Source organism: Mucor velutinosus (assembly GCF_035048745.1).
Source record: "Mucor velutinosus strain NIH1002 chromosome Unknown tig00001561, whole genome shotgun sequence".
Lineage (NCBI taxonomy): Eukaryota > Fungi > Mucoromycota > Mucoromycetes > Mucorales > Mucoraceae > Mucor > Mucor velutinosus.
Genome location: NW_027041903.1, coordinates 918,396 through 943,230, shown reverse-complemented (window position 1 = coordinate 943,230; position 24,835 = coordinate 918,396). Strand labels below are relative to the sequence as shown.

The window sequence follows — 24,835 nt, the reverse complement described above, 5'->3', positions numbered from 1 at the left end:
TAACACTTTCAAATTTGACCTACACCACCAACACAATAACACGGGTAATTTTTGTCAACAGGCAACAGAAGAGCGGGATGCTATTCTACGATAATAGGCATTGGAATTGCGCGCACGCTTGCCATTTAAGAGCTGTCATGGCGAGTTTGCGCCTCCATTTGACATGGTGCCAATGTAAAAAGATGATGTTCTTGTTGCCATGGCAACTGTTTTCATACACTGACACCAAATAAGCTTCAATGCCATGGCTCTCTCAAAAGCCCCAATGGATCAGCATATGACAATGATGCGTTATACGGTCACATTTGATCATGATGATATATACATTTGAATGTAGATAGAACAGCCAATGTTTTCCCAGTTAATAATTTAACAATTCTCACATAAATTCAGACATCCAACCCTTAAATTTTCCCCACACTTTTTCCTTTTTCCTTTACAATACACAATACGAAAATGTCGGCAACAGCGTTATATGACAAGGCATTTCGATCCTATCTACTGACGAAATATACACCTGCAGCCAACACTTGTTTAAAAGCCATCGTTGCATTGAAGAGCGATGATCAGGACTCGACTCGACTCAACATCTGGACGCTCTACTTGAACATTGCATCTACGCTACTTGTGAATACACCCTTTCTAGGCATTAACATGAAATTGCTCGGCATTCCACCCGCCAATTCGATGGAACAGGTATGTCGCTCCATCTGGAACAAGGTGTCCACAGAAGGTTATGGAAGTGTTGGTAATACGGATGCTCGTCTTGTTTCTGCTTGGTAAGTTAGCTGTTGAGTGGTTGATTGGTGTAGGAGCGTGGAATGATTGACATGCTATATAGTATTGCTATGAACATTGAGCTGGATCAACTGGCTGTTGCAAGAAGCATTGCAGAGGAGTGGTTTGCGTCTTTGTCTGACGATGTGATGGACCGTATTTCAGCCAACCGAGAGCCAGATCAAGTAACGGAAGGCTACAACAAGGTGGTGGAGCTCTACGTTGGCCGCACGCTATCCCGTATGCATGATTTTGAATCTGCAAATACATTTTTAGACTATAATTCAGTGCTGACTGACACTAAAAAGAAGGTATATTTCACATTCCATAATTTGGTATTACATAATCTGATATAATGTATGGCGCTTAGGCTTTCAAGGACATTATTGCTCAAGAGCAAGCATCTGTGGAAACTGAGCGCCAAAAGAAGATTCAAATCGAAAAGGAATTAGAGGAAAAGAAGAAGGAGGAGGAGAAATTGTTAATAGAAGAAGCCAAGCGCATCGAAGAGGAAAAATTGGCACAAGAAAAGCAAAGATTGGAAGAGGAAAAGGCACAACAGGAGCAGGCAAGAAAGGCAGCAGAGGCAGCAGAGGCAGCAGCATCAGAGAAGGGTACGTTGCAGCAGGAAAAGGACGATGCAACGACATCTCGATCTGTCATGAGCCAATCTTCCGCACCACAACAACCAAGACAACACCCGCAAACAGTAGTTCGAAAATGGATGAATCAAATCACGACTAAAGGAGCAACTACATCTGGAGCCATTTTGATTCTGATCTTTGCACTGTTTGCTCTATTTCGGGGTCAAAGGGGCCGTCTGTCTGTTGCGCTCCAAGGATTAATGAACAAGTTATGGCAGACAATCAAGATGGGTACCAAAGTGACCTACATGTAAAAAAATGAACAATAAAGGATTTTCCCCCCATCGTCATTTGCAACATTTGGGTTGTTGATCTAAATTGCTGGCCCTTCTTTTTGGGGGTCAAATACACCAGGTATTTTGTGCGTGATTCGACATCATGACGTATGAGAATGACAATGTCAATGTTTATAATAAAGGAATATCCACTCAACATGTATACTCCTTTTGTCTGTTCAAATACTTCTCCCTGCTATTACACACCGTCTCCTTATTTATTCACCGAATGCAAGGACAACCAAGAAGGAAGCATTATCATACAGAATTTGAAGCACCCCATCCATTTCTTGCACTCTGGACAAATGTGGCGGGTCACCAATATGGTGCACTGATACGGTTGAGTAACCAAACATAGGTCTGATTAGCCAACGACACAATGTACCGGCAAAACAGAGCATTATAAATAAGGGTAAACATCCACGGATTTGAGCAAAATATCGTGTCTGGCCTATCAGATGCTGCAGTTTCACTTTTGTTACCTTGGCAATCAAAGGGCAGCAAGCACTCCGAATGCAAAATTATAGTTGGGGTTTCTTTGTGGTTGATGTTTTACGGCATGTGAAAATGGATAATGGAGCTCATTACATATATAAATGACATTCATATCAAATAGCCTTCCTTCATTTAAACCCTTTTTTTTTTCCTAGTTTATACATACACAATGATACCAGATTCACCGTTTTCTAGAGGGTTCATCTACGCATCTGCCGTAGTTCAAACAGCAGTTGCTCCATTTTCGTTTATTTATTATGTCTACTATTTCGCTGCCGAGCAAAAGCTATTTACACTTCATTCCGCGGTCGACACATTTATTCACTACTGGCTGGGATGTGAGCTCATGTTCTATGTCTTTTTCCAAATCACCCGCAACAGAATGCAGCGAATTCTGCCCAGTGTTGCTCCAAATGCCAAAGAGAGAAGTGATTTGTACTCTGTTTGTTTGGCAAACATTGACGATGCTGAGACATGGTTGCCAGATTGGTTCACCTTGAGCCATGATCCCGCCAGCCATCCCAAATTCGAAGATATTGGCAGAGACAACGTAGCTGAATGGTAATGGTAGTTGAACTGTAGTAAGGCTCTATAGACTGATGCAGCAGATAGGTTGGCGTGGGCCTTCTTTTCCTTGCCTTTGGAACAGGTCTTGCAAGACGACATTTTAACAGAAGAGCTGAATTTCATGATTGACAGATTTGAGCAAGAATTCCACATTCAGTTTGACCATGGCTACAATGAAGACATTGTCGCCTACCGCATCAACTTGGATCCTGTGCACGCTTATCACCGCCCTCTTGCCTTCTACACGCTCATCATGTTCCTCACTGCTTTGTTTGGCTTTGTGTGTCAGTTTTTTTGGGGCATGAAGAAATTTGGACCCGAGACACGATCCATAATTTGGAATTTGATGGATCCTCAATCGTATGAAACTGCAGCCACGGTCGATGGGGATGGCAGTGCTCCTCAAAAGGTGTCCTACTGGTTCCGTGATGGTGATCGTACCAAGAAGCCCATCGTCTTTATTCACGGTATCGGTGCTGGTCTCATGTGTTACGTTTCATTTGTACACAAGCTCTTGACTTTGGATGCTCCCATTTTTTGTATTGAGCTCCCTTTTGTGTCCATGCATTGCGTAGAAGATGTGCCTACTATGCAGGAGACCATTCGCGATCTGCAAAATATGCTGCATCGTCATGACTTTGAGGATGCCGTCTTTGTTGCTCATTCACTAGGCACTGCTGTCGCCTCTTGGGTGGTCAAGTACATGCCGCAAAGTGTAGCTGGTGTCGTATTTCTGGATCCCATCTGTTTCATGCTGCATTACAAAGATGTGTGCTCCAATTTTGTGTATAGAACGCCCAAAACTGCTGCTCAGGTAAGATGACTAATTTTGCTGCCATCGTGTGCATGTTGCTTATCTATCTTATACAGGGCCTTGTCAAGTACTTTGCTTCCACTGAGCTGTACATTTCTTACTATATCTCTCGCCACTTTCACTGGTACCAAACTGCGTTGTACGTCGCCCCCACTGTCACCCATCATAACCACTCATATACCTCCTCCATCAAAATGCCCGACAACACCAAGGTATTCTTGTCTGAAAAGGACAACATCATCGACTCAAATCGTGTAGACACCTATCTGAGCCATCACGGCGTCGATGCCACTGTCATGAAGGGACTGGATCATGCCTCTTTTCTGTTTTATCCTTCCTGGCAAAACGAAATGTTGGCTTCTGTCAACAGCTTTATATGTCAAAAGTCCTAATTTCTGTTTAAAATTACTGTATATATCCAACTACTACTACCTAGACGTTCTTTATTGTATCCCCCCCTTTCTCTTTCCAAACTAATTTAATGTTACCCCATTCATTTCATTATTAAAAATAAAATGAAATCATCCAGAAACCTAAATCTAAAATCCATTCATGCAAGCTTCTTTGAATCAATCTAAAATGGACCATTTATTTCGTCATGGTTGAATTGACATATGGAGTGTATATTAAAAAAAGTACATTTGAGAAGGTATCGACATATCTTGGTCTTGCCACTATACAACTGTTACTCCAATTCGCTGTGCTAATCGCTGATACTGTTCTCTGGCAATCTTTCGCTGTCTCCACATGAACACTGCCACTGAAATGACCATGATGGCCGCATTGATCCCCTTTTGTATGCAAATAAAAGCTGCATTAAATATGAAGCTATTACACAGTTGCAATTTCGAACTACTCACCTCAAACTTGATGAATCTGGCTCTTTCCACACTCCTCACTCGAGGGCATGCTCGGAAAGACGGTAAAGATATCGCGTCATCTTCATAAAAGGCTGTTTGGTTTTTCCTGTCTGCTAGTTCTGGATCATCCCACTCGCAGCGCACTGGCTCTTTATTGCCAAACTCGACGCAATAGGGTTGTGTTTTCTACAAATCGTTAATGCTCTCTCCTATGTTCATGTAATGCAAATGTTACCTTTTCTAATGGTGAGCAAACTTGACACTCTCCAATTGAGTAGCAAGTATAGGTCGACTTGTCTACTGTTTCATGAGAATGCGTATAGTCTCCCAGAGTGCGAGAAGCAGCGTTTGTATCTTGAGCAACACCAAAAGGAGGTGTTCGTTGATATTGAGTTTCAGCTAGTGTGATTGTAAAAATGCAACTGTATACAACATATATTAACACCATGGGCAATACTGTTTAATATCCTTATTACTTGCCTGAATATGACTAGAGCAAGGTATCGCATTACTTGATATAATGGTAAATGAAGAAGCACACACTTGATGCTTTTCAGCATTTAACTGAGTTCTTAATGTGACGTTTTCGCATAGGCCATCAACCCCCTTCCAAACGGTTTCTGGATGGTTGTTGTTTAGATTTCAACTGTCAAAAATGCAAAGAAAGTCTTTGTGGGGTTCCTATAAAGCATTGTCACCGAAAACTAGAATTACATTGGGCCTCGGTAAGGCGTCATGTCTTTTGAAATCATGCTAGTGAACTCACATGTTGCATGATTGCAGGTGGAATGTTGTTTGCTACTGCAGGCATGTATCTAGCTGACCTGATTGAAGAGCAAAAACCAGCATCTGAACTCGAGAAACAAGAGCTTGAAATGATGTCTCCTATTGTCGTTGTAGACCATCAACCCAAGAAATAAGTTTACATCTCAAAATACCATCTCCAAAACTGAAATATCAATAAATCAAGGTTTCTTTTTAAACTTGCCCATGTGTATATACAGTTCAGATATGTGTGAACATATATAAATAACGAGAGTTCCATGCGTTAGAGTTGATTTACTCATATATACGTTACAAAAATGAAGTTTCTTTCCATCTACAATGCAATTACGATCACTGCTTTCTGGTTATCAGCTACCCTCACTCAAGCTACTGTGATCCCATTACCTGCAGCAAACCCTAATCCTGTACTCAACTCGTTTACGCAATTCAACTGGTCTACTGATGCTCAGTTGCTGGACCAAACTTTCGCTATCGATTTGGATGCTCCTTCTAGAGTGCATGTTACTGATTTGGATCCCCATGGCCCTGGTTTTGCTGTTTATGACAATGGTAATTTTGTTGGTGAAACAGCTACTGTTATTACCAAGAATAATCCATACGGTGCAGAAGAATATCATTATCGTCAAGGCTTCTTTAATCTGGATACAGGACATCATGCCATTACTGTCAAGTTGAAAGGAGGAGCTAAAACTGGAAGCGGAGCTATCAGAATGGTGCCTGGCGTTGATAATGAAATGACTGTATTGAGCGACAGTGCTGATGTTGTCGATGGTCAAACTGTTGATGCGGAGGATGTTATAGAGAATACAGATCAGATTGAGGACATCTTTGAAGTCGATGAAAGTAATGATAGCGATGAAGGCGATGAAGACGATGAAGACGATGAAGACGATGAAGACGATGAAGACGATGAAGACGATGAAGACGATGAAGATGAAGACGATGAAGACGATGAAGACGAAGACGATGAAGACGATGAAGATGATGAAGACGATGAAGACGATGAAGACGGTGATGAAGACGATGAGGATGATGAAGATGATGAAGACGATGAAGACGATGAAGACGATGAAGATGATGAAGAGGACAAGATTGACGAGGATGGCGAGGATGATGAAGATGATGAAGACGATGAAGACGAAGACGATGAAGACGATGAAGATGATGAAGACGATGAAGACGATGAAGACGGTGATGAAGACGATGAGGATGATGAAGATGATGAAGACGATGAAGACGATGAAGACGATGAAGATGATGAAGAGGACAAGATTGACGAGGATGGCGAGGATGATGAAGATGATGAAGACGATGAAGACGATGAAGACGATGGAGACGATGGAGACGATGAAGACGAAGACGATGAAGACGATGAAGACGATGAAGACGATGAAGACGATGAAGACGATGAAGACGATGGAGACGATGAAGGCGATGAAGACGATGAAGACGATGAAGACGATGAAGATGAAGACGATGAAGAGGACAAGATTGACGAGGATGGCGAGGATGATAAAGATGATAACGATGATGAAGATGATGAAGATGATGAGGATGATGAAGACGAGTATATTACCATTGGAGATCCTACGCAGGATTTTGATTACTTGACAAACATCTACGACGTCCCTCAAGATATACCACACACTATCACTCTCACTACTACTCTCATGGTAGATGTCTATGCCGCAGAAACATTTGATAAGACCGAGACAGAAACCACTACTTCGACAACTGTTATTGGGTTCGCCTTTTTAGAAAATACTTTTGAAGAATCTGCTGCCGTAGAAGCTGTTGGAGATGTCAGTGATACTCAAGAAGAGTAAGTTTTTTCCATTTAACCAAATAGACGGTTTAATCTGTGTATATGCATTGTAATCAATAAACCAAAATTGTCAAAGAGCCTGGTATCTTTTAGTAAAAGCTCTAGTCATTTCTATACGTCCCTTTTCAAGTGTCCGTAGAATTTTTTCTTTATTACTACGAGTGTTTACATTCTGGATGGTTCTCTACCTTCGCTTCGTTTCGGTGAGAACCAGCCTGCGCAGCGGCAGCTCACGCTACCGATTACCTTTGTGTATCTTATAAAAATACTGCTACTTTTGTTTTGACCCTCCGCTTACACATGGAAACCCTTTATATTATCTGTGGATCTGATTCTTGTGTGATGCTCTATATCCATATACGCGTAGCTACTTTATATACGGGCAGGTAGCATACTGGTATTTCTTCTTTTTAGCCCTTAGTGTCCCTGACGCAGCAAAAAATGAGTACATTTAGGTCGTGATTTCTCGCGATAGAAGCGGTTTTAGATCGTCAGAATAGCACCAAACAATTGCTCTCGTCTAGCTCTACCTTGCTGACACCTTTGTTCAACTTTTTGGGGACCCAAAAAACATGGTCAAAAATCGACAAAAAAGCATGAGGTACCCCTCATGGTTTTCATCGAAAATCAAACGATCGCGTTTTTCACATTGATAATGAAGACTTTTACTATGGTATATACTGAATCAAAATGTTTCTATCGATCTAACGTAACCACTGAAATCATCTTTGTGGGATTTTGATATGTAAAATTTCAACTTTTTGGCCAGAAACCTCATTTCATATTTTCATAATTTGCTCAGTAAATTTATTCGAAACATTTACCTTACTTGGTACCATTGGATGCGCTTTGAAAAGTATTCCAAGAATGTATTAGAAAGTACGGGCTGATCATCACAATTTTATAGTCGAACCTCGCAAAATTATTCAACCAAGTCGATAAAAGTCAAAGTTTGGCCAATCTGAAGCAACTTTTTTGGGAACGGAGCTAGAAAATATTATAGCTGGCTAAATACCTTTCTGAAGCAAATAATCGAAGTTTGTGGTGCTGATAAAAAGTGGATTATGTTTCAAAGTATTTATCACTTAGTCCTACTATATCTTTTTTGCATAAATTACATATTAGGTTGTCTGGCAGTCCACAATGCCACAAGGCGCTCCTCCAGATGCAAGCCATCCTAATTGAGACGTTACGGTAATGTGGGCGCAGGTATACAAGATTATATACACACTGTATGAATTAAAGTTAGTTTTAATATCAAAGATATAGTTTCATTTTAAAAGTATACATTTATTAATTAGGGTAAGAAGTATTAAGATAAAATAAAAAGTAGTAAAGAGTAGTATAGTTAATAAGTTCAACGAATTACTTAAAAGAAACCTTGCTTATAGGCGAGACCACCAATGGCCAAACCAAGACCGTAAATGATGATGGCATATAGGCCACGAGCATAACGGTTGTCAACAATGAGCTCAAGAACAAACCAAACAACAGCGACAGCAACGATGAACCAGGTGATAATCATAACAGCACGAGTAGAAGCACGAGCAAATGTGTTCATAGAAAGTAAACATACCAGGGAGAAGAGAGCATCTTTGATAACATGATAGCCTCTTTCCAAACGAGGAGCAAAAGTACCTGTCATGACAGGAGCCTTCAAATGGAACTTGTTCTTGTGGACATCATCAGCATTAGTAGCACCAGTTGCATCTGTTGCAATAGCAGCTTCAGGATTCGTTGTTGTAGGAGAGACAGTTTGGCCTACAAAGAAGGATCGGACAACCCAAACCAAACCCCAAATGACCCATAATGTCATGAAGGCGATCCAAGTGACACGGACATGCCAATCTTCAAGGAAGAGGGTCTCAGAGCCGTAAAGAGACTCGTCAGCGATAGGAACGTTACCAGTAGTATCAGACATGGTTGTAATAAGAGAGAGAGAGAGAGATTGTTTTCTGAATAGATATATAGAATTACTTTGGATTTGTAATGAAGTTCTGTTCTCCATGCTGTTTGATCTGATATTTATATTAAAATTTGTCGCCTTACATCGGAACTGCATTTCAATCTTATTGGTGTACCATCACACAAAGGAAACGATTCTTCCATCATGGTCATGGCCTTAAAGTTTGCATAAAATTACAAATACATTCGAGAACATGGAACTCTAAATAACATGTCACTTGCAATGAATATCTTTACAATGCCATGATAGCAAAACTAAAAAAAAAAAGTCTTGTGATTTTCATATTGTTTAGCCTTTTCGTAAACATTGCCTAGAAATGGACGCCTCTGCCATATCTATAACAGCATGGCATGGCTAAATTTTTGCCAATGACTGGCTCATTGTAGCATGTTGGTGCAAATCTCGGTAAATCAATGTAAGCATTTATAAGAAATACCATGATATCATTGATTTGCTCATGATAGACAAGGGGGTGGAGGTAAAGATTGCTGATAAATACAATAACGACACAAGGGAAGAATTGTTCGACATTCGGATTATTTTTCGTCCGAATTTCAAAGGTGTTTATAATATAGCCGCCGCAAAGTATAAAGTTCATTGTTTGTGACAGATTTGGGATATTTAGAGTTGTAATCATGGTACCGTTGCAATATTGGTTACTCGAGGCACATATTGCGCAGTTCACTGATATGTATAAAAGTCCAACAAAATCCAAGTGCAGGACAGTAAAGAGATTGATTGTAGCAACCAACAGCGATTTTCATGGTGATGTATCGCATCAGATCTACCAAATCGATTATCTCAAAGGGCATCAAAAGGGCACGAATAATCCAGAAACTTTTCGAACATGTTACGAAATTAGGGGTATTTGATTCACCTTGATTGGTTATGTCTAGCATTCATCGGCTGAAAGATGAACAATGTTCGGCTTTCAAATATTCCATTTCATGCGGGTGCCTGTCAAAACACTTGATCCAGTTCCGAGATGAGGCGAAGCAAAAACAAGTATATATATATACGTCCATCATTTCGCATCAACATGCTCTCCATCATTTTATTCAATTAATAATACAAACAACAACAACAACAACAACATGTCTGCTACTACTACTGGTATCAAAAACCTCATCTATGCCACTGAAACTGATTTCGTTCAAGATTGGCACGTCCGTGTTACTTGGATCGCCTTCATGACATTATGGGTCATTTGGGGTTTGGTTTGGGTCGTTCGCTCATTCTTTGTGGGTCAAGTTGATTCTGCTGTAACAACGAATCCTGAGGTAGCCACTACTGCTGCTGATCCTGAGGTCGCTCACAAGAAATTCTCCTTAAAGACGCCTGTTGTCAATGGTACATTTGCTCCCCGTTTGGAAAGAGGTTATCAAGTTGTCAAGGATGCTCTTTTCTCTCTTCTTTGCTTGCTCTCTATGAATACATTTGCTCGTGCTTCTACTTATGCTGTTATGATTCTTGCTTGGTTCTTTGTTGCATTTGCTGTATTCTGGTTTGCTGTCGAACTCGTTGTCGATAACCGTTATGTTCGTGTTCTTTACACTACCATCTTTTACGGTCTTGGTTTGACCATCGGTGGCCTTGCCTACAAGCAAGGCTTCTTCTAGACGCATACACTTATATCTAGCATCCAACAACCTCTCCGCATATAATACTATTACCTATTACTTATTCTTTACTTACTAAATTACTTGTGACAATAAATTTACTCTAATTGTATGTCATGTAGACTTTAAAATCGTACAAAAGAGAATCTTCCATCATTTTTTACCCCACAGCTGCGTTTCACATGAAAGAATTTCCCATAATGTATTTAAAGGCAGTGCTGATTTGACACCAGGAAAGATGCAATTGTTTTATTTCATGAAAGGGTGGCGCAAACTACTCGTCATTTCCTTCTGCCATGGCTGCTCTTGCCTCATCCAACTCATCCTGCATGATCTTTTTACGCACCAAAGCCGCCTTGGCCAGATCCAGTCGGTTATGCTTCTTGAATACAATGGCCAAGCGTCGATCTGCATCCATTCTTTTTTGTACATTCTCCAAATACGTATCCATGTCTAAAATGCCTGTTTGAACTTGAATGACAAGCATATTCATCTTGATTTCCAATGCTTGCTTTCGATCCTGCATATCATCTTTTTGCTGTTTGCCGGATTTTGATGCTAAATTGGAATTGACGAGATTGAGTTCATGCTCCATAACCATGTTGGAGACAATGTTATCCACGCTAGATATGTATTTAGCTCAAAATCATGTACTATGCATATGCAAACTCACCTATTAAACTCTTCTTCAGCTGCCTCTAATTCACTGTTATCAGATGCAGCTGATTGCTCTGCTTGGGTGGGTTGCTGCTTTTCAACAGACGCTTCAAGTTGAGTCGTAGTAACTGGGATTTCCTCTGCAGGTGTATTGGGTGTTACAGGGTCAGCCTGTCGTATTTGAGGGGATGAGGAAGGTGGATGCTGAGGGCCACCCACGGTCAAATGAGCCAACGACAAGCACTCTGACACGGTGCTTCCAAATGCATCTAACACCAACCAACGCTCTGATCTTTTGGCAATGTCTTCACCTGTCAATGGCTCTCTCAAATTCACTTGGATATCTATTTTGCCACCTGTCTTTTTTCTACTGCCATCCAGCAACTACAACATTACATTCAATAACGCATTTGATACAGACATCATCACAACTTACATCAAAGGCACCTGCAATGGATGACTTGGTCAATAATCGGTCCATAGGAATCACCACTTTACCAAGAGACACAGGTCTTCTAAACAAACCATAGGTATACTTGTTGTGAAACACTTCAATGGTCAATTTCTTTCGCTGAACATAACGCTGAAACAATCGATTGGTTCGACTGATGGGTATTTGAAGGGTAAAGTCGAACTCTGGATTGATGCCTGACACCACAGATGTTTCTCCCTTGTTCATGGCTGCTTGCGCTGTGTTCTCAGGCGGCCAACCGCCGAAATCCCAGGTGACAAAAGGCTCCAAGTTGGTAGAAATGTCCAAGGTAGGTAAACTGATGGCCTTGATGATCTTGAACTCCATCATATTGTCAGGTATCGTGTCCAGCAAGTTTTTGTATGTATAATCTACTTGCTCATAGTGTAGAGGGGGTATGTTGGGCTTTGTTGCATGGAGTGATACCAAATCTGCGGAAATGGCTTCTTCTGTTCTGGCATACGCATCTTGTTGTTGTGAGTTCGCCAATGTCTTATTAATGGCTTTACCGCGAGCAGCAGATAAGGCGTGCTGAATAGACAGGTTGTGGCATACGTTCATTTGGTATCTCAATTGTGCCTCAATTTGATCGAATGAAGTTACGTTGGGTCCTCGTAAAATGGGCTCCACTTGACGTATTTTGCCATCTCCTAGCGACATGTCTGGTTCTTCTGGTAAACGCACTGTGTCAAGTTCGACAATTTCGCCATTCTTGAGGCGAATACCAGTGTGCAGTAGCTCCTTTGAAGTGCGCACCATGTGCTTTGCGGCAGCAAGGTTTCCCAAGCCCTTATAGTAGATGGCAGCCTCCTTGTACTGCTTTTGCAAGCTGATCACTTTACCGAGGAGGTCCTGAACCTGCTGCAAATTGTTGGTAGTAGCAGCAGCTCGCTGAGATGCCGGTTGTTCTTGTTCTTGCTGGGGTGGTGGTGGTGGTGAAGTAGCAGGTTTCGCTGGTTCAGATGGTGGCGTGCGTTGCTGTTGCTGTAATTCTCGAGATGGAGCTGGTTCTGGCGAGGATTTGGCAGGAGGCTGATCCGTATCCATGAGTTCATTTGACGCTCCATGAATCTCCAGCAAATCTTGGTGCTTCTGAGTAAAGTTTTTCGATTCACGCAGTAATGCAACTGCCCTCTTTTTATCACCGTCTCGCTTCGCTTGCAACGCCAACTTTTGATACTCCTGAGCCTTTGCCTTCCAGAATTCTGGGTCAATAGACTCTTCTTCTTGTTCTTCAACGCCATCTTGAGTATCATCTTGTTGCTCTGTCATCATGGCTTGATTAACAGAAGACTTGCGAGGAGGATGTGGTGGTGGTAGTGCTTGTGGCTGTTGCGCTTCATCCGCTTCAACCTCTTCTTCCTCGTCAACAGGTGGTGAATCAAACAAATAGTTGGCTGCTCGCTCCAGGTTATTATCAAACATATCCAGTGCTTTCAAAGCCTGCTTTTGAGTAAATCCCATATTCATCAACTCCTTTGCCTCAGGTCCAAGTGGTGCCACTGGCTCCTGAGATACTGCATTTGAAAGCGATGAAAGTTCATTCTACAGCATACAAACATGAGCGACACACTACGAGAGAAATCAAATAAGCTTTACCAGTAGATGTGGGTCCTGGAAATCTCTCTCATCCAACTCCACCTCAATGTCTTCATCGCCTTGAGCTAAGGCTGCATAAGAATCAATATCAATCTCCATGTTTTGAGTTGGTAGTGGTGCTTTTCTGACTGGTACTGGCTTCTTCTTGGGTTTCGCTGTAGCAGTAGAGGATGAAATCTCTTGCAGTTGTTTCTGTGACCCACATGAATACCGTTTACTCTTCATCACTGACTACAACTTACCAACAATTCGGGGTCGTTCATGTCCAAGTCTTCATCGACATCTTTCATGGTCGAGTTGAGCAGATCGTCAATGTCGTTTATATCAAAATCCTTTGCAGGATTGCTAGATTTCTGCTTTCCATACATCTTGATAAAGTGAGAAAAAGAGGAGGAGTTTGCTTGTTACATGTTGGCGATTTTCCATGAAATCAGTCTGCAGCTGACTCTGTTAGATGATGATGGAAGTTGCCTATCATCCGGACCGAGCGAGGTGTACAATGGGTGGCAGTGACCGTTCAGATCATTGGAAATGGTCACTTACAAAAGGTTGAAATACATCAAATATTTTTTTCTATTCTGACAAGCTCTCTGATTTCGATATTACACACATAATGTCTGCTGCTGAATCGGCTCCCATGGACAGCGCACCTACTGAAAAGCCTGTCAAAGAAACACCTCCAGTGCCGAGTGGACCTGTCGATAAGCGCATCTACATTGGTGGTTTGCATCCCTCGACGACCGAAGAACAGATTGTAGAAAGATTCAGTAAATTTGGCCAAGTCAGCAATGTCACCATTGCCAAGAATACAGACAGTGAGTGTTGTGGCCAGTCTGTGTATTAGCCAGACTACTTACCATGCTATTAGATGAGTGTCGAGGATTTGCGCACATGACCATTCACACAGAACCCAAGAAATGGGATGCATGTAAGCCAGGAGAGATCAGGCTGTGGATCGCAGTACTGACATTTGTATGCTTATAGGTCTCAGTGTGTATAACGGTGCCAAATGGAGAGGTCAAGAGCTGAAATTAGAGGAAGCCAAGATGGACTGGCAAGAGCGCAAGCGTCTTCGAGAAGAAAAGATAATGGAGCAGGAAGAAAAGAAAAAGAAGCGTCTCCTGAGATGGAATGACAGTGATGGTTTCCATGCCAAAGATATGACACCAGTGACAGACAACAACATGGGCACCAGAAAGGGCTGGAAACGCGGACGCTATGGAAGAGCCATCTCCGTGATGCGATTAAAGAAGGACGACGGCACTAAATTCGTATTTGAACCCACACACTACAAGAACAACTTGACCAAGCTCTACAATATTGGCGTGCGCATGAAGCCTGTCAGCCAGTTGATCACCAAGATAGGCGATGAGAGTTCAGACAGCGAGGATGATTGGCCATCGTATTCCAACAAGACCAGGGATCAAGATGAAGAAGAAGAGGAGGAAAAGGCGACACACACAGCGATATCAATGACTGACGATGAAAAGCGAAGAGCAGCCATGGAAAAAATGTTTGAGGAGCAACGAATCAAAAAGGAGATGATCAGTAAAGCACTTGCTGGACAAGCAGAAGGACAGAATCACACTACATTTGACAATGATGACGACGATATCCAGGTGGACGATGCCTTTCGTATGGACGTGGATCAAGAGGAACAAGAGCCCACGAAGCCCATGGACGCCAAAAAGTGGATGTTTGATTCCGACGAAGACGATGATAGCGACGAGGAGTTGGACATCAAAATCAACCCTGTGCTGGAAGGCGAAGCAGGCCGAAAGAGATTGGAATTGCAAAAGAAGTTCAAGGGCGATGATCGTTTCAAATTGGGCGAAGACTTTATCGATGAAGAGGAAAAGAACGTTCAACCCAAGGATCTGGGCGATGATATTACGCAGAGCCTCGATGCCGAGAAGGATCAAGCCATGGACGTGCTGCGTGCCATGTTTGGTGACGATAAAGTGAATTCGAAGCCTAAACATCAGAGCAATACGTGGGCTAGTTCAGACAGATTTGATCCGGATGCTGATGATTCTTCCAAGTACCTGGCAGGGGCTGCTGTGGAGGAGGACACTACCACTGTCAAGCGTCAAAATGAAGACGATGATGACGACGACGATGAAGACTTCTTTGGTAAGGGTGGCAAATGCTTCATCACTGTGCATAGACACTCACTACTTTGATTTTTTTTTTTTTTTTTTTTTTTTTTTTTTTTTTTTTTTTTTTTGCAGCTCAACCTAAAAAAGCTGAAAGTGCTATACCTGTTGTGTCCACCGAGAAGCACTTTGAAGTGAACACCAACTTGAAGCCTTTGTTTGGCGATGCTGGAGAAGCACCCTTCACTCTGTTTGGTGGAGACAATGATGACCATGATCAACAAGGACCATCCTTTGGATCAGACAAGAGTAAATCCCTGTTTGGTCATGCTCATGATGATGAGATATCTCCCAGTTTCACTCCCAAGAAGGCAGAAGGTCGACTTGGTTTGGGCGTGCTATTCTTTTTCCATTTAGATGATCCCGCTTTGATGCAAAAGTAAGGTTTTCACGATTCAGCATGCCAAGCTGTACCAAACTAACCATCTCTGCCTATAGGAGCTGCTATGCATATGATTCAGAAGGCGTGTTTCAAGAAAAGACTGAAGAGCGTGATAGTTATGAAAACAAGTGGCGGACCCAAAGACCTGTGATCAAGGAGATTCTCAAGAAGCGACAAAAGAATGCCATCAAAAATCAAAAGAGAAGATCTACCAAATATTTAAAATAGAAAATTGATTCCCATGTAGTTTAACTTTTTTGCTTGTTGTATTATAACATTAAAACTGCCCATTTATTGCATTTTACTTCTTGAGAACTTTGCTTTTGCATGAATTGATCCAATGCCAAAATGTCTAAATAGCCGGCTGTCTAGAGTTACTACAGAGCGGTCCGGGGTCAAATGGATTCGCTGTGTATTTAAGCCAGGGCAACCAACAAAAAAACACTGGTTGTATTAACATTTATAAACCACAACAATGCTGAGGTCGACTTTGACAAAGAGTAAACATCAGCTACTACTGTCAGCAGCTCGCAAACACGCCTGCAGACCCTTGATTGCTCGTTTGCAGCACACAAAGACATCGCCAACAGAGGAACGACCTGGTGTCTTTTCTCCCTTTTTTTCACCTACAGCAGAAGAACAAGCAGAGGAGAAAGCACGGCGCCATTATCCTCGTCAAACCGCCTACGACACAGCGAAATGCAAATCGCCGCCTACTCGCAACAAGATGCTCGTACGTGATTTCATTGACGATTCTCTGTATAACCCCAACTATGGTTATTTCTCCAAACAAGCCGTCATCTTTTCACCCGAGACAGACTTTGATTTCAACAACATGCGAGATCATTTGGAATTCATGAATGTGTTGGGCCAATTGTACAAGGATATCGAAGGAGAGGCTGACGAAGTGGATGAAGTGGCGAGACAAGTGTGGCATACACCCACTGAATTGTTCAAGGTGAGTGCTACATGTAAAGCGAATGCCATGTAGACTGACCCTTTTTTTTTAAGCCGTGGTACGGTTATGCCATTGCTAAATACTTGGTGTCCGAGTACAAATTAAACTTGTTTCCACACAAGGATCTGATTATTTACGAAATGGGTGCTGGTAACGGTACCTTGATGATGAACATTTTGGACTATATTCAACAAAACGAACCGGCTGTATATAAGAGAACACAATACAACATTATTGAAATTTCAGGCAAATTGGCAGAGAGACAGTCAGAACGACAAGATGTGAGGGAGGCCAAGGATCAGCATAAATGTGTCAAGATCATCAACAAGAGTATCTTTGATTGGGATATCCATGTGCCTGATCAATGCTTCTTTTTAGGCATGGAAGTTATTGTGAGCATATTTTGACCACACTTGGAATGAGCAGAGCAACTGACATGCTACCACTATAGGATAACTTTGCTCACGACCTCATTCGTTATGATATCGATACACTCAAGCCTTACCAAGCACTTGTCAGCACAGACGCCAAGGGCGAATACACGGAAGTCTATGAACCTGTAGGCAGCGATCCTTTGATTAACAGGTATCTGGCCATGAGAGACCAAACCCGATACAGATCACCTGTGCTGTCCAAGCACTTGTGGCTCAAATGTCTGCAATCTTTACCATTGGCACCCAACATGACCTCTGCAGAGTTTATCCCCACCAAACTGTTCATGCTACTGGAAACCCTCAAGACACATTTTCCTCAGCACCGACTTGTGCTGTCTGATTTCTCATCGCTGCCTGATGCAGTAGACGGCGTGGATGCACCTGTCGTCCAGACACGTTACAGAGGCACCATGGTGCCTTGCTCTACCTACATGGTGCAGCCAGGCTGGTTTGATATCTTCTTTCCAACCAACTTTGAGCTGCTGAGAGACCTGTATCTGCTGGTGTGCCGTGGATCAAGAGCGGGCAACGACAAGACCGTCAAGGTGTTGACACATCGAGAGTTTTGTGAGCGATATGGCGACGTAGAAAAGACAACCACGCGCAGTGGGGAGAACCCCATGCTTATGTATTATGAAAACATGAAGATGATCATTACTTGAATAAATGCTACAAATGTACATACAGTGCACGTTCCTTTCCATTGAATTCATGTGAATTTCTGCAGCAAAGTGCCTGTTTCCACGTTTATAGCTTACTTAAAACAGACAAAAAAGATGATGTCCTTTAGAATCGAGTCTTGTGCTACTTGGAGTTTAATTGTTTCGCCCTGATTTAAACTATCCGCTTTTCTCTTTTCTCTCTTTTCTCTTGTAGACTTTTTGTAAATCAAGAAATGAACGAGTAATGTATAGCTTCTTGCCAAGAGTGATCAATCAATTAACCCGTGCTTATTAGCTTACATCTTGATTTGCATTCTAAAATCCTAATGGGATTGGCAGAGGTCTTGGCTGATTCCAGGGCCAAGGCTTCCACAGAAGAAATCGACAAGCTCATCAGCAAATGTCCTGCTGTGCCAATGGATAACACAACCACCGAGATCTTGACCAGACATGAAGCCCCTGGATTGGGTGTCATGGTAAGAAAGCGAATGAGCGTATGTAGGAGATCCAAGATCCTATATTAACATTTCAATTAGACTCGTCGAAGCCAACAAACCTTGGCTGCTCTTGTCAAATACGCTGTGAAAGCAAACCAAGAAAGACAGTTGGAACTACTGCCTCGATTGTTAGCTTATGTTCGGCACTTGCCTGCATTTCAATGGGAACCTGTGAGTTTAACTGGCCTTCCGCCTTCCGATGCCATCACCTACACTTTGTTTGCTGGCTTATTGGAGATTGGTGATAGGTGCCCTGAGCAATACGAGGAAATTATTCAGACATTGTGGAAATACGCTGAGTGTATTATTCAGCTCATGTCAGAGAATGGTAATGGGGAGTGCATCTATCAACAAAGGCAAGGAACTGACGCATTGTATCGTTCATGTAGTCGAATTCACCGTGACATTCATCTTGCCTTCATTGGCAGGTCTTTCAAGAGCACTACAACTTTCGCCCTACCTCTACAGACCCAATCAACTACTGGCACTCTGTCAAAACACACAGCCCTTGATTCGAGATGATACATTGGACCTAATTCGAATTTCCATCACCAGCTGCCTTCGAGATGCAGAAGGCACTGCTTACAGCCGTCGTGTGCTCGCTCGTTATTGGGAGGATGGAACACCATTGAGTAGCAACCGGGTGATTCATGACCTGTTGATTGTCTTTAGAAATGTGTTGGCTCGGGTCCTTATTCATATGAAGCCCACAAAAGACACAGTGACGCCTTTGGTGGTCCCTAGAGAGAGATTCTCCAAACTGTACTTGCCGCAAGACATTGAAGAGATCTGGTCTCAATTGATGCAACAACCCGTTCATATCGAAGCAGAAGCACAATTGAGCAAGAGCTTGAAGCACGTCTATTTGATGAGCTTGGGGTATTTTGAGGATATTCACAAGTACGCTGAAAAGAGCATTCAAGAGGGTAGAAAATGGGCTCCGGACGCCTACATGCAAGAGATTATGGGTACCAGTTTGGTAAGTGCACAGTGAGCTTGGGGGGGGGGGAGGGTGGATAGTGATGTAACTTCTTTCTGTGCGTGTATAGCATGTCTCTTCGTTGGCCTCCGTCTATCTCAATCAAGTAGATGATTCTCTCATTGATCATGTTACGGAATGTTTGTTTGATGTGCCACACGTAGCCGATTCTTGGGTCCACATTGCTTCTTTGGATGCTGCTGTGCTACTCGCAATCAAGTAATTATTACCATAATGGGATCTAACGTATGCGACCAATGCTCATCTTTCCAAATCCATATAGCTTCTCAAGATTGAACCATCCAATGACAAACACCATATGCAGATTCTTGGCTACGCCTTCGCCTGTATTTGATCTCCAAACTGAAAAGCGAAAGGAATCTGTCAGTGTACAGCAGTTTGCTATTATTCGATTGGCTCAATGTGTCCAAGTAAGAGCTTGTACGTAATAGTAAACACGGTGCGATACTCACACTCTATAGATAAAACCTGATGCTCAAGTCGCTCAAGCTGCCATCTCTACCGTCTATGCTCTTTTGAATGAAATCACTCGCTACACTAGTGCTGAATCTGGATCTGTGGATAAGATGTCCTTCAACGGCAGCGCCATTGCTGGTGCGCCTGCATTGGAACAGCTTAATGAAAAGCAAAAGCAGCAAGTGTGTGCTAATGTGCTCTCTGCCATTGTAGGTGTTGCCGTCTACTTGAAGGATGATAATGTAAGTGCATTCAGCTCATGATGGAACCTGAATCTGACTCCCATATCTAGATCATCTCTCAAGCTTTCTCCATGCTCGCTCTTCGTCGCAAGACACTATCGCCTGCAGCGACTGCTTCGTTGACCATGCGATTAGTGGACCTTGCTCTTGTCAGCTCCAAAGAGACCTACTGTGAGATTATCAACTTGCTTGCTACCTTGAGTAAAGAGTCTATTTACAGTGAAAACAATCTACTCAACACTTCGGTAAAATCTCCCTCAATGTCTTTTATTCACATGTGTACTCATATCGTTTCTATCTACAGATTCTGGCTGCTCAATTAAGCTTAGCAAAACGCCTAACAGATCGCCCCGAGTACTACCAACTCTATCTCAACAGCTTGCTCAACTTGTTCATTGAAAGTGGCAATTCCATTCAACGCACCATGACAAAGCACAAGAAGGAGAACGAATACCCCTTGGCCCAGAAGCTCGGCCATTTGTTACCCGTCATCAGTGCCCTTTTAGAGCACTCAGACTTCAATCCACACCTACACCCCAGCGAAGAAACGGTTTCCTTGTTTAGAAACATGTGGTTCCATTGCGTGCTCTTTGGCTTTGTTACTGAATCCATGTGGATCCGCGAATGGCACCCTGCTATGCTACAAATCGCTAAAAAGACGCCCGTCTTGGTGATTGAAAGCACTACCAACTACCTGGAAAGCGATTTAGAGCATAATTCTGTCTTGCGTGCCAGCAACGACCATGGCTTGCTGCAAATGCGCCAGAAGCTGACCAATTTTTTGCCTAGTTTGGCGTACGATATCAAGAACTTTTCTTTTGCGCAGGTCATTTTTGCATTGAGTGTCTATCATGTGGAGATGATGCGAAGTCGTATGGGCGACTGCTCTTACATGTTGCGTTATTTTATGAACGATGGTGTCAATACAAGCGCTTTGATCAACTGCCTCGAGACCATCTTTGAGCGTGTGTCTCATGCTTTTGTTAAGGATGCTTCTGTCAAGGCGCTCAGTCAAAACTTGGACGAACAGCTGAGAAGCCAGACAGCCGCTCTTTTGGAGTTGTGCTGTCATAAACGAAAGAAGGTCCATTTGATGGCTATCAAAACGGTGGAACGCATTGTCGCTTCCTTTGGTCAAGTATTCACTGATGGATCCTTGGTCACGTTGCTGTTGGAGTTGGTACAACTGACCTGGCTGGCTTGTGAGGCTGAATACCGTGATGAGGTAAATGTGTATTCAACCAGTATAATGTGAACCAACTCACATATGAATAGTACTCTCCTGTGTTCCATTTCACCTCTGCTCGCGTGGGCGTCACTGTTGAATTGGGCGATTCATACGTGTATCGTAGAGAAGTATGCACTCACATCTATGACAATGCTCGTAAATGGCTTCAAGTTGCCCTTGTAAGAGCACCCATTGAAGTCTCTGGATTGCTGCAAGACTACCTCGCCGAATTCAGTCGATTCTCCAATGACGGTTTGACGGATGTTGTACACATGGGCCGTTCTTTGGCTCTTGAAATGGGTAAAACCACTTCCAAGAGCGAGCTTTCCATTGGTAAGACATCCACTACATGTGTTGTTAGCTTTACTGACGCGGATAATATAGACTTTGTACCCAAGGTGCCTTCCTTATTCCCTGATGAATCATCCAACTTTATCGGCAGCTTCAGATCAAGACAGTTCTACTCAGGTGAGATCAGTGGTATCGAATACTTGATTGGACTTCGTGCTCGTGCTGCAGAGTCCGAGTCAGGCAACGAACTGTCAGATCAAATCCCCTTCGTCGTTGAAGCACTTGCCAGTCTCACTCAAGACATCACGGATCGCAAGACTGTGCCTGTGGATCGTCTCTATAGAGTGATGCATCGATCTGCTGGTTATGCCATTGCCTTGCCCAAAGTGAATGCAGACATCATCAGACATTTGGTGCATATTCCTGTGCTCATGTTTACGCCAGAGTCCATGGACATTGGTACCACTGTTTGGAATTGGATGCTGGTAGAAAGACCTGAAGTAGAGAACAAGTTGATGATTGAAATGATGAGCATGTGGGGCTGGGCTCAACGTCATCGCAAGGGCTTATTTTCTCCTCTCCTCAAGTAAGTTGAATGACACATCTGCTATGACCTACTTGATATTAATCTCTGTGTATAGTGTCAAGCATCCATTTGTCAGCAAAATGACTTACTCTCCGTCTGATAAGGCTGTCCGTGATAGCAACCATCGCATTGCCACCTTCTTATTCACACCTCACATTAGCTGGATCAAGTTCTTGAGCAGCCGTTTCTACGCTATCCGCCATCGAAGCAAGCACCTTGTCAACATGTTTATTCGTCTGTTGCAAGACTCCTTCCAGAATGCCAACTTGATGAGCACACACTCGCTTGCTCGCTACGCGCGTTTCTCTCTGCTGCGCTTGGGTTTGAAGGTTCTGCAGTCCACGCGCTTGGAAGCACTGGCTGAATACAAATTGCGTTCGTTGGTCTATGATGCTGCCTTTGATTGGTTTAGTCAGAATCCCAAGTGGCATTACGGCGCAAGAAAGAGCTTGGCCTTGATGGAGCACAAGATGATGACTGACTTCTATAATGCCGTCGTCAATGATAGCCCTTCGTTGAGTTATTTGGTTACTTGCAGTTCCATCAAGAGTGCCAATCCCAAGATCACTGCTGGCCATTATATGTTCCTAAAGGACAAAACCAAGGATGATGTGATGAAGCACCACACATATGCACATAAACTGTTGCTGTTGTTTATCGAGAGTGAGTTGACCAAGCTCTCTGTGTGGTGTAATCCTTTGAACACAACTGGATCAGGTAACCCTGTCATCTTTAGTGGTAGTACTGAGCGCTCCATGGTGACTGAAGTAAGCCCCTTGCAGTCGTAGATGGTAGCATCCGTAAGCTAACGGTTATTTGTAGGAGTCCTGGAAAGAAATTGTTCGATTTGCATGGACCTTATCGCCCAAATTAGCAGTACAAATGGACACTCGCTTTGTTCAACCTATTGTCAGAAAGGAATTGCACAGACTGATTGCCAACAACTCGCTGGATGTTGTGGACGTACCTGAAGCACTTGTCATCTTGCTGGGTGATGGTGTCTCGTCTTCAGCCAAATTGGACCTCAAATACCTGCAGTACTGGGCTCCTGTGCCTGCCATCACTGCTGCCAGTTACTTTTTGCCTGCTTACGGCAACCATCCCCTCATCTTACAATATGCTATGCGTAGTCTCGAGTACCACCCCATTGACACAGTCTTCTTTTACGTACCTCAGATTGTACAAGCACTGCGTTATGACGCTTTGGGCTATGTGGAGAAATACATTCTGCAAGCTGCTGCCACATCTCAGCTGTTTGCTCATCAAATCATCTGGAACATGAAGGCCAACTTCTTTGTGGACGCTGATAAGGATTGCATCAAGCCTGACACACTGAAGCCCACGTTGGAGAAGATTATCGAGACCATGGTGGCTTCGTTCACGGGTGAGGATCGTGCCTTTTATGAGAGAGAGTTCAAGTTCTTTGGTGAAGTTACTGCTATCTCTGGGTATCTGAAAGAGTACATTAAGCATGGCCAGAATGAAAAGAAACCTCTTCAAAAGGTAAGTCTCTATATTGAGGTAGCATACCGTTGCGCATACTCATCATCTTGTCGCCACAGAAACGTCTTGACGAAGAGCTCGCCAAGATCAAGGTCGATGTGGGCGTCTATCTTCCTAGTAACCCAGATGGTCATGTCGTGGATATCAACCGTACCTCTGGTCGTCCTCTTCAGAGTCATGCCAAGGCGCCTTTCATGGCTACTTTCTTGATTGAGAAAGAAGAGGAAGATTTGAACCAGATCAGCAGCGCACTCATCAAGGCATCTGACGACATTGAAATCCGCAAGCGCACTACTCAAATCTGGCAAGGTGCCATCTTCAAGGTCGGTGATGATTGTCGTCAAGATGTATTGGCTTTGCAGTTGATTGCTGTCTTCAAGAACATCTTTACCAGCATTGGTCTTGATCTCTACGTCAATCCGTATCGTGTGGTGGCTACTGCACCTGGTCGCGGTGTCATTGATGTCATTCCACGCTCGATTTCCAGAGATCAATTGGGTCGTGAAAAGGTCAACAGTCTTTACGACTACTTTGTCGCCAAGTACGGAGGCCCTGAATCCATCCATTTCCAACGTGCTCGTATCAACTTTGTTCAAAGTGTGGCAGCTTACTCGGTCATTTCTTACTTGCTCCAAATCAAGGATCGTCATAACGGTAACATCATGTTGGACGATGATGGCCATATCATTCACATTGATTTTGGCTTCATCTTTGATATCGCACCTGGAGGTATTGGATTTGAAAGCTCGCCCTTCAAATTAACTGCTGAAATGATCCAGGTGATGGGTGGCGGATCAGAGGAGCAGGCCTTCAAGCAGTTTTCTGAGCTTGTGATCAAGGCTTATTTGGCTTCTCGTCCTTATGCAGAGCTGATCATGCAATTGGTGTCTTTGATGTTGCAGTCTGGTTTACCTTGCTTCAAGGGAGAAACCATCAAGAGAATGCGTACACGTTTCCAACTTGATAAGACGGATCGTGCTGCTGCTGACTTCATGTTGATGCGTATCAAGGATTCGTTTGCCAATCAACGTACAGTGCTGTATGATTACTTCCAGAAATTAACAAATGGTATTCCCTACTAATG

The 24,835-nt window shown here is 43.0% G+C and overlaps 11 protein-coding genes across 11 annotated transcripts; 8 read left to right on the top strand and 3 right to left on the bottom strand.

Moving 5' to 3' along the window:
* Positions 1–456: 456 nt before the first annotated feature.
* On the top strand, positions 457–1,675 carry ATC70_008458 (uncharacterized protein; the record flags this gene model as incomplete). Its single annotated transcript, XM_064827707.1, has 3 exons — positions 457–779; positions 842–1,088; positions 1,148–1,675. The coding sequence occupies 3 exons, from the start codon at positions 457–459 to the stop codon at positions 1,673–1,675; spliced, it is 1,098 nt and encodes a 365-aa protein (XP_064686991.1).
* A 685-nt stretch (positions 1,676–2,360) lies between these two features.
* On the top strand, positions 2,361–3,964 carry ATC70_008457 (Aldo_ket_red domain-containing protein; the record flags this gene model as incomplete). Its single annotated transcript, XM_064827706.1, has 3 exons — positions 2,361–2,752; positions 2,804–3,572; positions 3,629–3,964. 3 exons carry the CDS (start codon positions 2,361–2,363, stop codon positions 3,962–3,964), a joined length of 1,497 nt encoding a protein of 498 aa, XP_064686990.1.
* A 282-nt stretch (positions 3,965–4,246) lies between these two features.
* Positions 4,247–4,941, bottom strand: ATC70_008456 (HTH APSES-type domain-containing protein; the record flags this gene model as incomplete). The annotated part of the gene is made up of 4 exons (XM_064827705.1): positions 4,247–4,363; positions 4,433–4,618; positions 4,668–4,854; positions 4,913–4,941. The coding sequence occupies 4 exons, from the start codon at positions 4,939–4,941 to the stop codon at positions 4,247–4,249; spliced, it is 519 nt and encodes a 172-aa protein (XP_064686989.1).
* A 146-nt stretch (positions 4,942–5,087) lies between these two features.
* Positions 5,088–5,352, top strand: ATC70_008455 (MIT domain-containing protein; the record flags this gene model as incomplete). Its single annotated transcript, XM_064827704.1, has 2 exons — positions 5,088–5,157; positions 5,216–5,352. The coding sequence occupies 2 exons, from the start codon at positions 5,088–5,090 to the stop codon at positions 5,350–5,352; spliced, it is 207 nt and encodes a 68-aa protein (XP_064686988.1).
* A 162-nt stretch (positions 5,353–5,514) lies between these two features.
* ATC70_008454 (uncharacterized protein) lies at positions 5,515–7,044 on the top strand (the record flags this gene model as incomplete). The annotated part of the gene is made up of 1 exon (XM_064827703.1): positions 5,515–7,044. The coding sequence occupies one exon, from the start codon at positions 5,515–5,517 to the stop codon at positions 7,042–7,044; it is 1,530 nt and encodes a 509-aa protein (XP_064686987.1).
* Positions 7,045–8,412: 1,368 nt separating this feature from the next.
* On the bottom strand, positions 8,413–8,964 carry ATC70_008453 (uncharacterized protein; the record flags this gene model as incomplete). The annotated part of the gene is made up of 1 exon (XM_064827702.1): positions 8,413–8,964. The coding sequence occupies one exon, from the start codon at positions 8,962–8,964 to the stop codon at positions 8,413–8,415; it is 552 nt and encodes a 183-aa protein (XP_064686986.1).
* A 1,139-nt stretch (positions 8,965–10,103) lies between these two features.
* Positions 10,104–10,628, top strand: ATC70_008452 (U3 small nucleolar RNA-associated protein 11 (U3 snoRNA-associated protein 11); the record flags this gene model as incomplete). Its single annotated transcript, XM_064827701.1, has 1 exon — positions 10,104–10,628. The coding sequence occupies one exon, from the start codon at positions 10,104–10,106 to the stop codon at positions 10,626–10,628; it is 525 nt and encodes a 174-aa protein (XP_064686985.1).
* Positions 10,629–10,902: 274 nt separating this feature from the next.
* On the bottom strand, positions 10,903–13,724 carry ATC70_008451 (uncharacterized protein; the record flags this gene model as incomplete). The annotated part of the gene is made up of 5 exons (XM_064827700.1): positions 10,903–11,251; positions 11,302–11,669; positions 11,722–13,302; positions 13,357–13,548; positions 13,599–13,724. 5 exons carry the CDS (start codon positions 13,722–13,724, stop codon positions 10,903–10,905), a joined length of 2,616 nt encoding a protein of 871 aa, XP_064686984.1.
* Positions 13,725–13,969: 245 nt separating this feature from the next.
* ILS1 (isoleucine--tRNA ligase) lies at positions 13,970–16,122 on the top strand (the record flags this gene model as incomplete). The annotated part of the gene is made up of 5 exons (XM_064827699.1): positions 13,970–14,171; positions 14,225–14,284; positions 14,341–15,489; positions 15,588–15,891; positions 15,951–16,122. The coding sequence occupies 5 exons, from the start codon at positions 13,970–13,972 to the stop codon at positions 16,120–16,122; spliced, it is 1,887 nt and encodes a 628-aa protein (XP_064686983.1).
* Positions 16,123–16,369: 247 nt separating this feature from the next.
* ATC70_008449 (uncharacterized protein) lies at positions 16,370–17,948 on the top strand (the record flags this gene model as incomplete). The annotated part of the gene is made up of 3 exons (XM_064827698.1): positions 16,370–16,852; positions 16,906–17,244; positions 17,304–17,948. 3 exons carry the CDS (start codon positions 16,370–16,372, stop codon positions 17,946–17,948), a joined length of 1,467 nt encoding a protein of 488 aa, XP_064686982.1.
* Positions 17,949–18,274: 326 nt separating this feature from the next.
* THR1 (Trihydroxynaphthalene reductase) lies at positions 18,275–24,833 on the top strand (the record flags this gene model as incomplete). Its single annotated transcript, XM_064827697.1, has 13 exons — positions 18,275–18,424; positions 18,485–18,773; positions 18,835–19,424; positions 19,495–19,643; positions 19,708–19,855; positions 19,907–20,143; positions 20,194–20,388; positions 20,448–21,368; positions 21,419–21,704; positions 21,756–22,248; positions 22,304–23,015; positions 23,071–23,751; positions 23,811–24,833. 13 exons carry the CDS (start codon positions 18,275–18,277, stop codon positions 24,831–24,833), a joined length of 5,874 nt encoding a protein of 1,957 aa, XP_064686981.1.
* Positions 24,834–24,835: the final 2 nt, after the last annotated feature.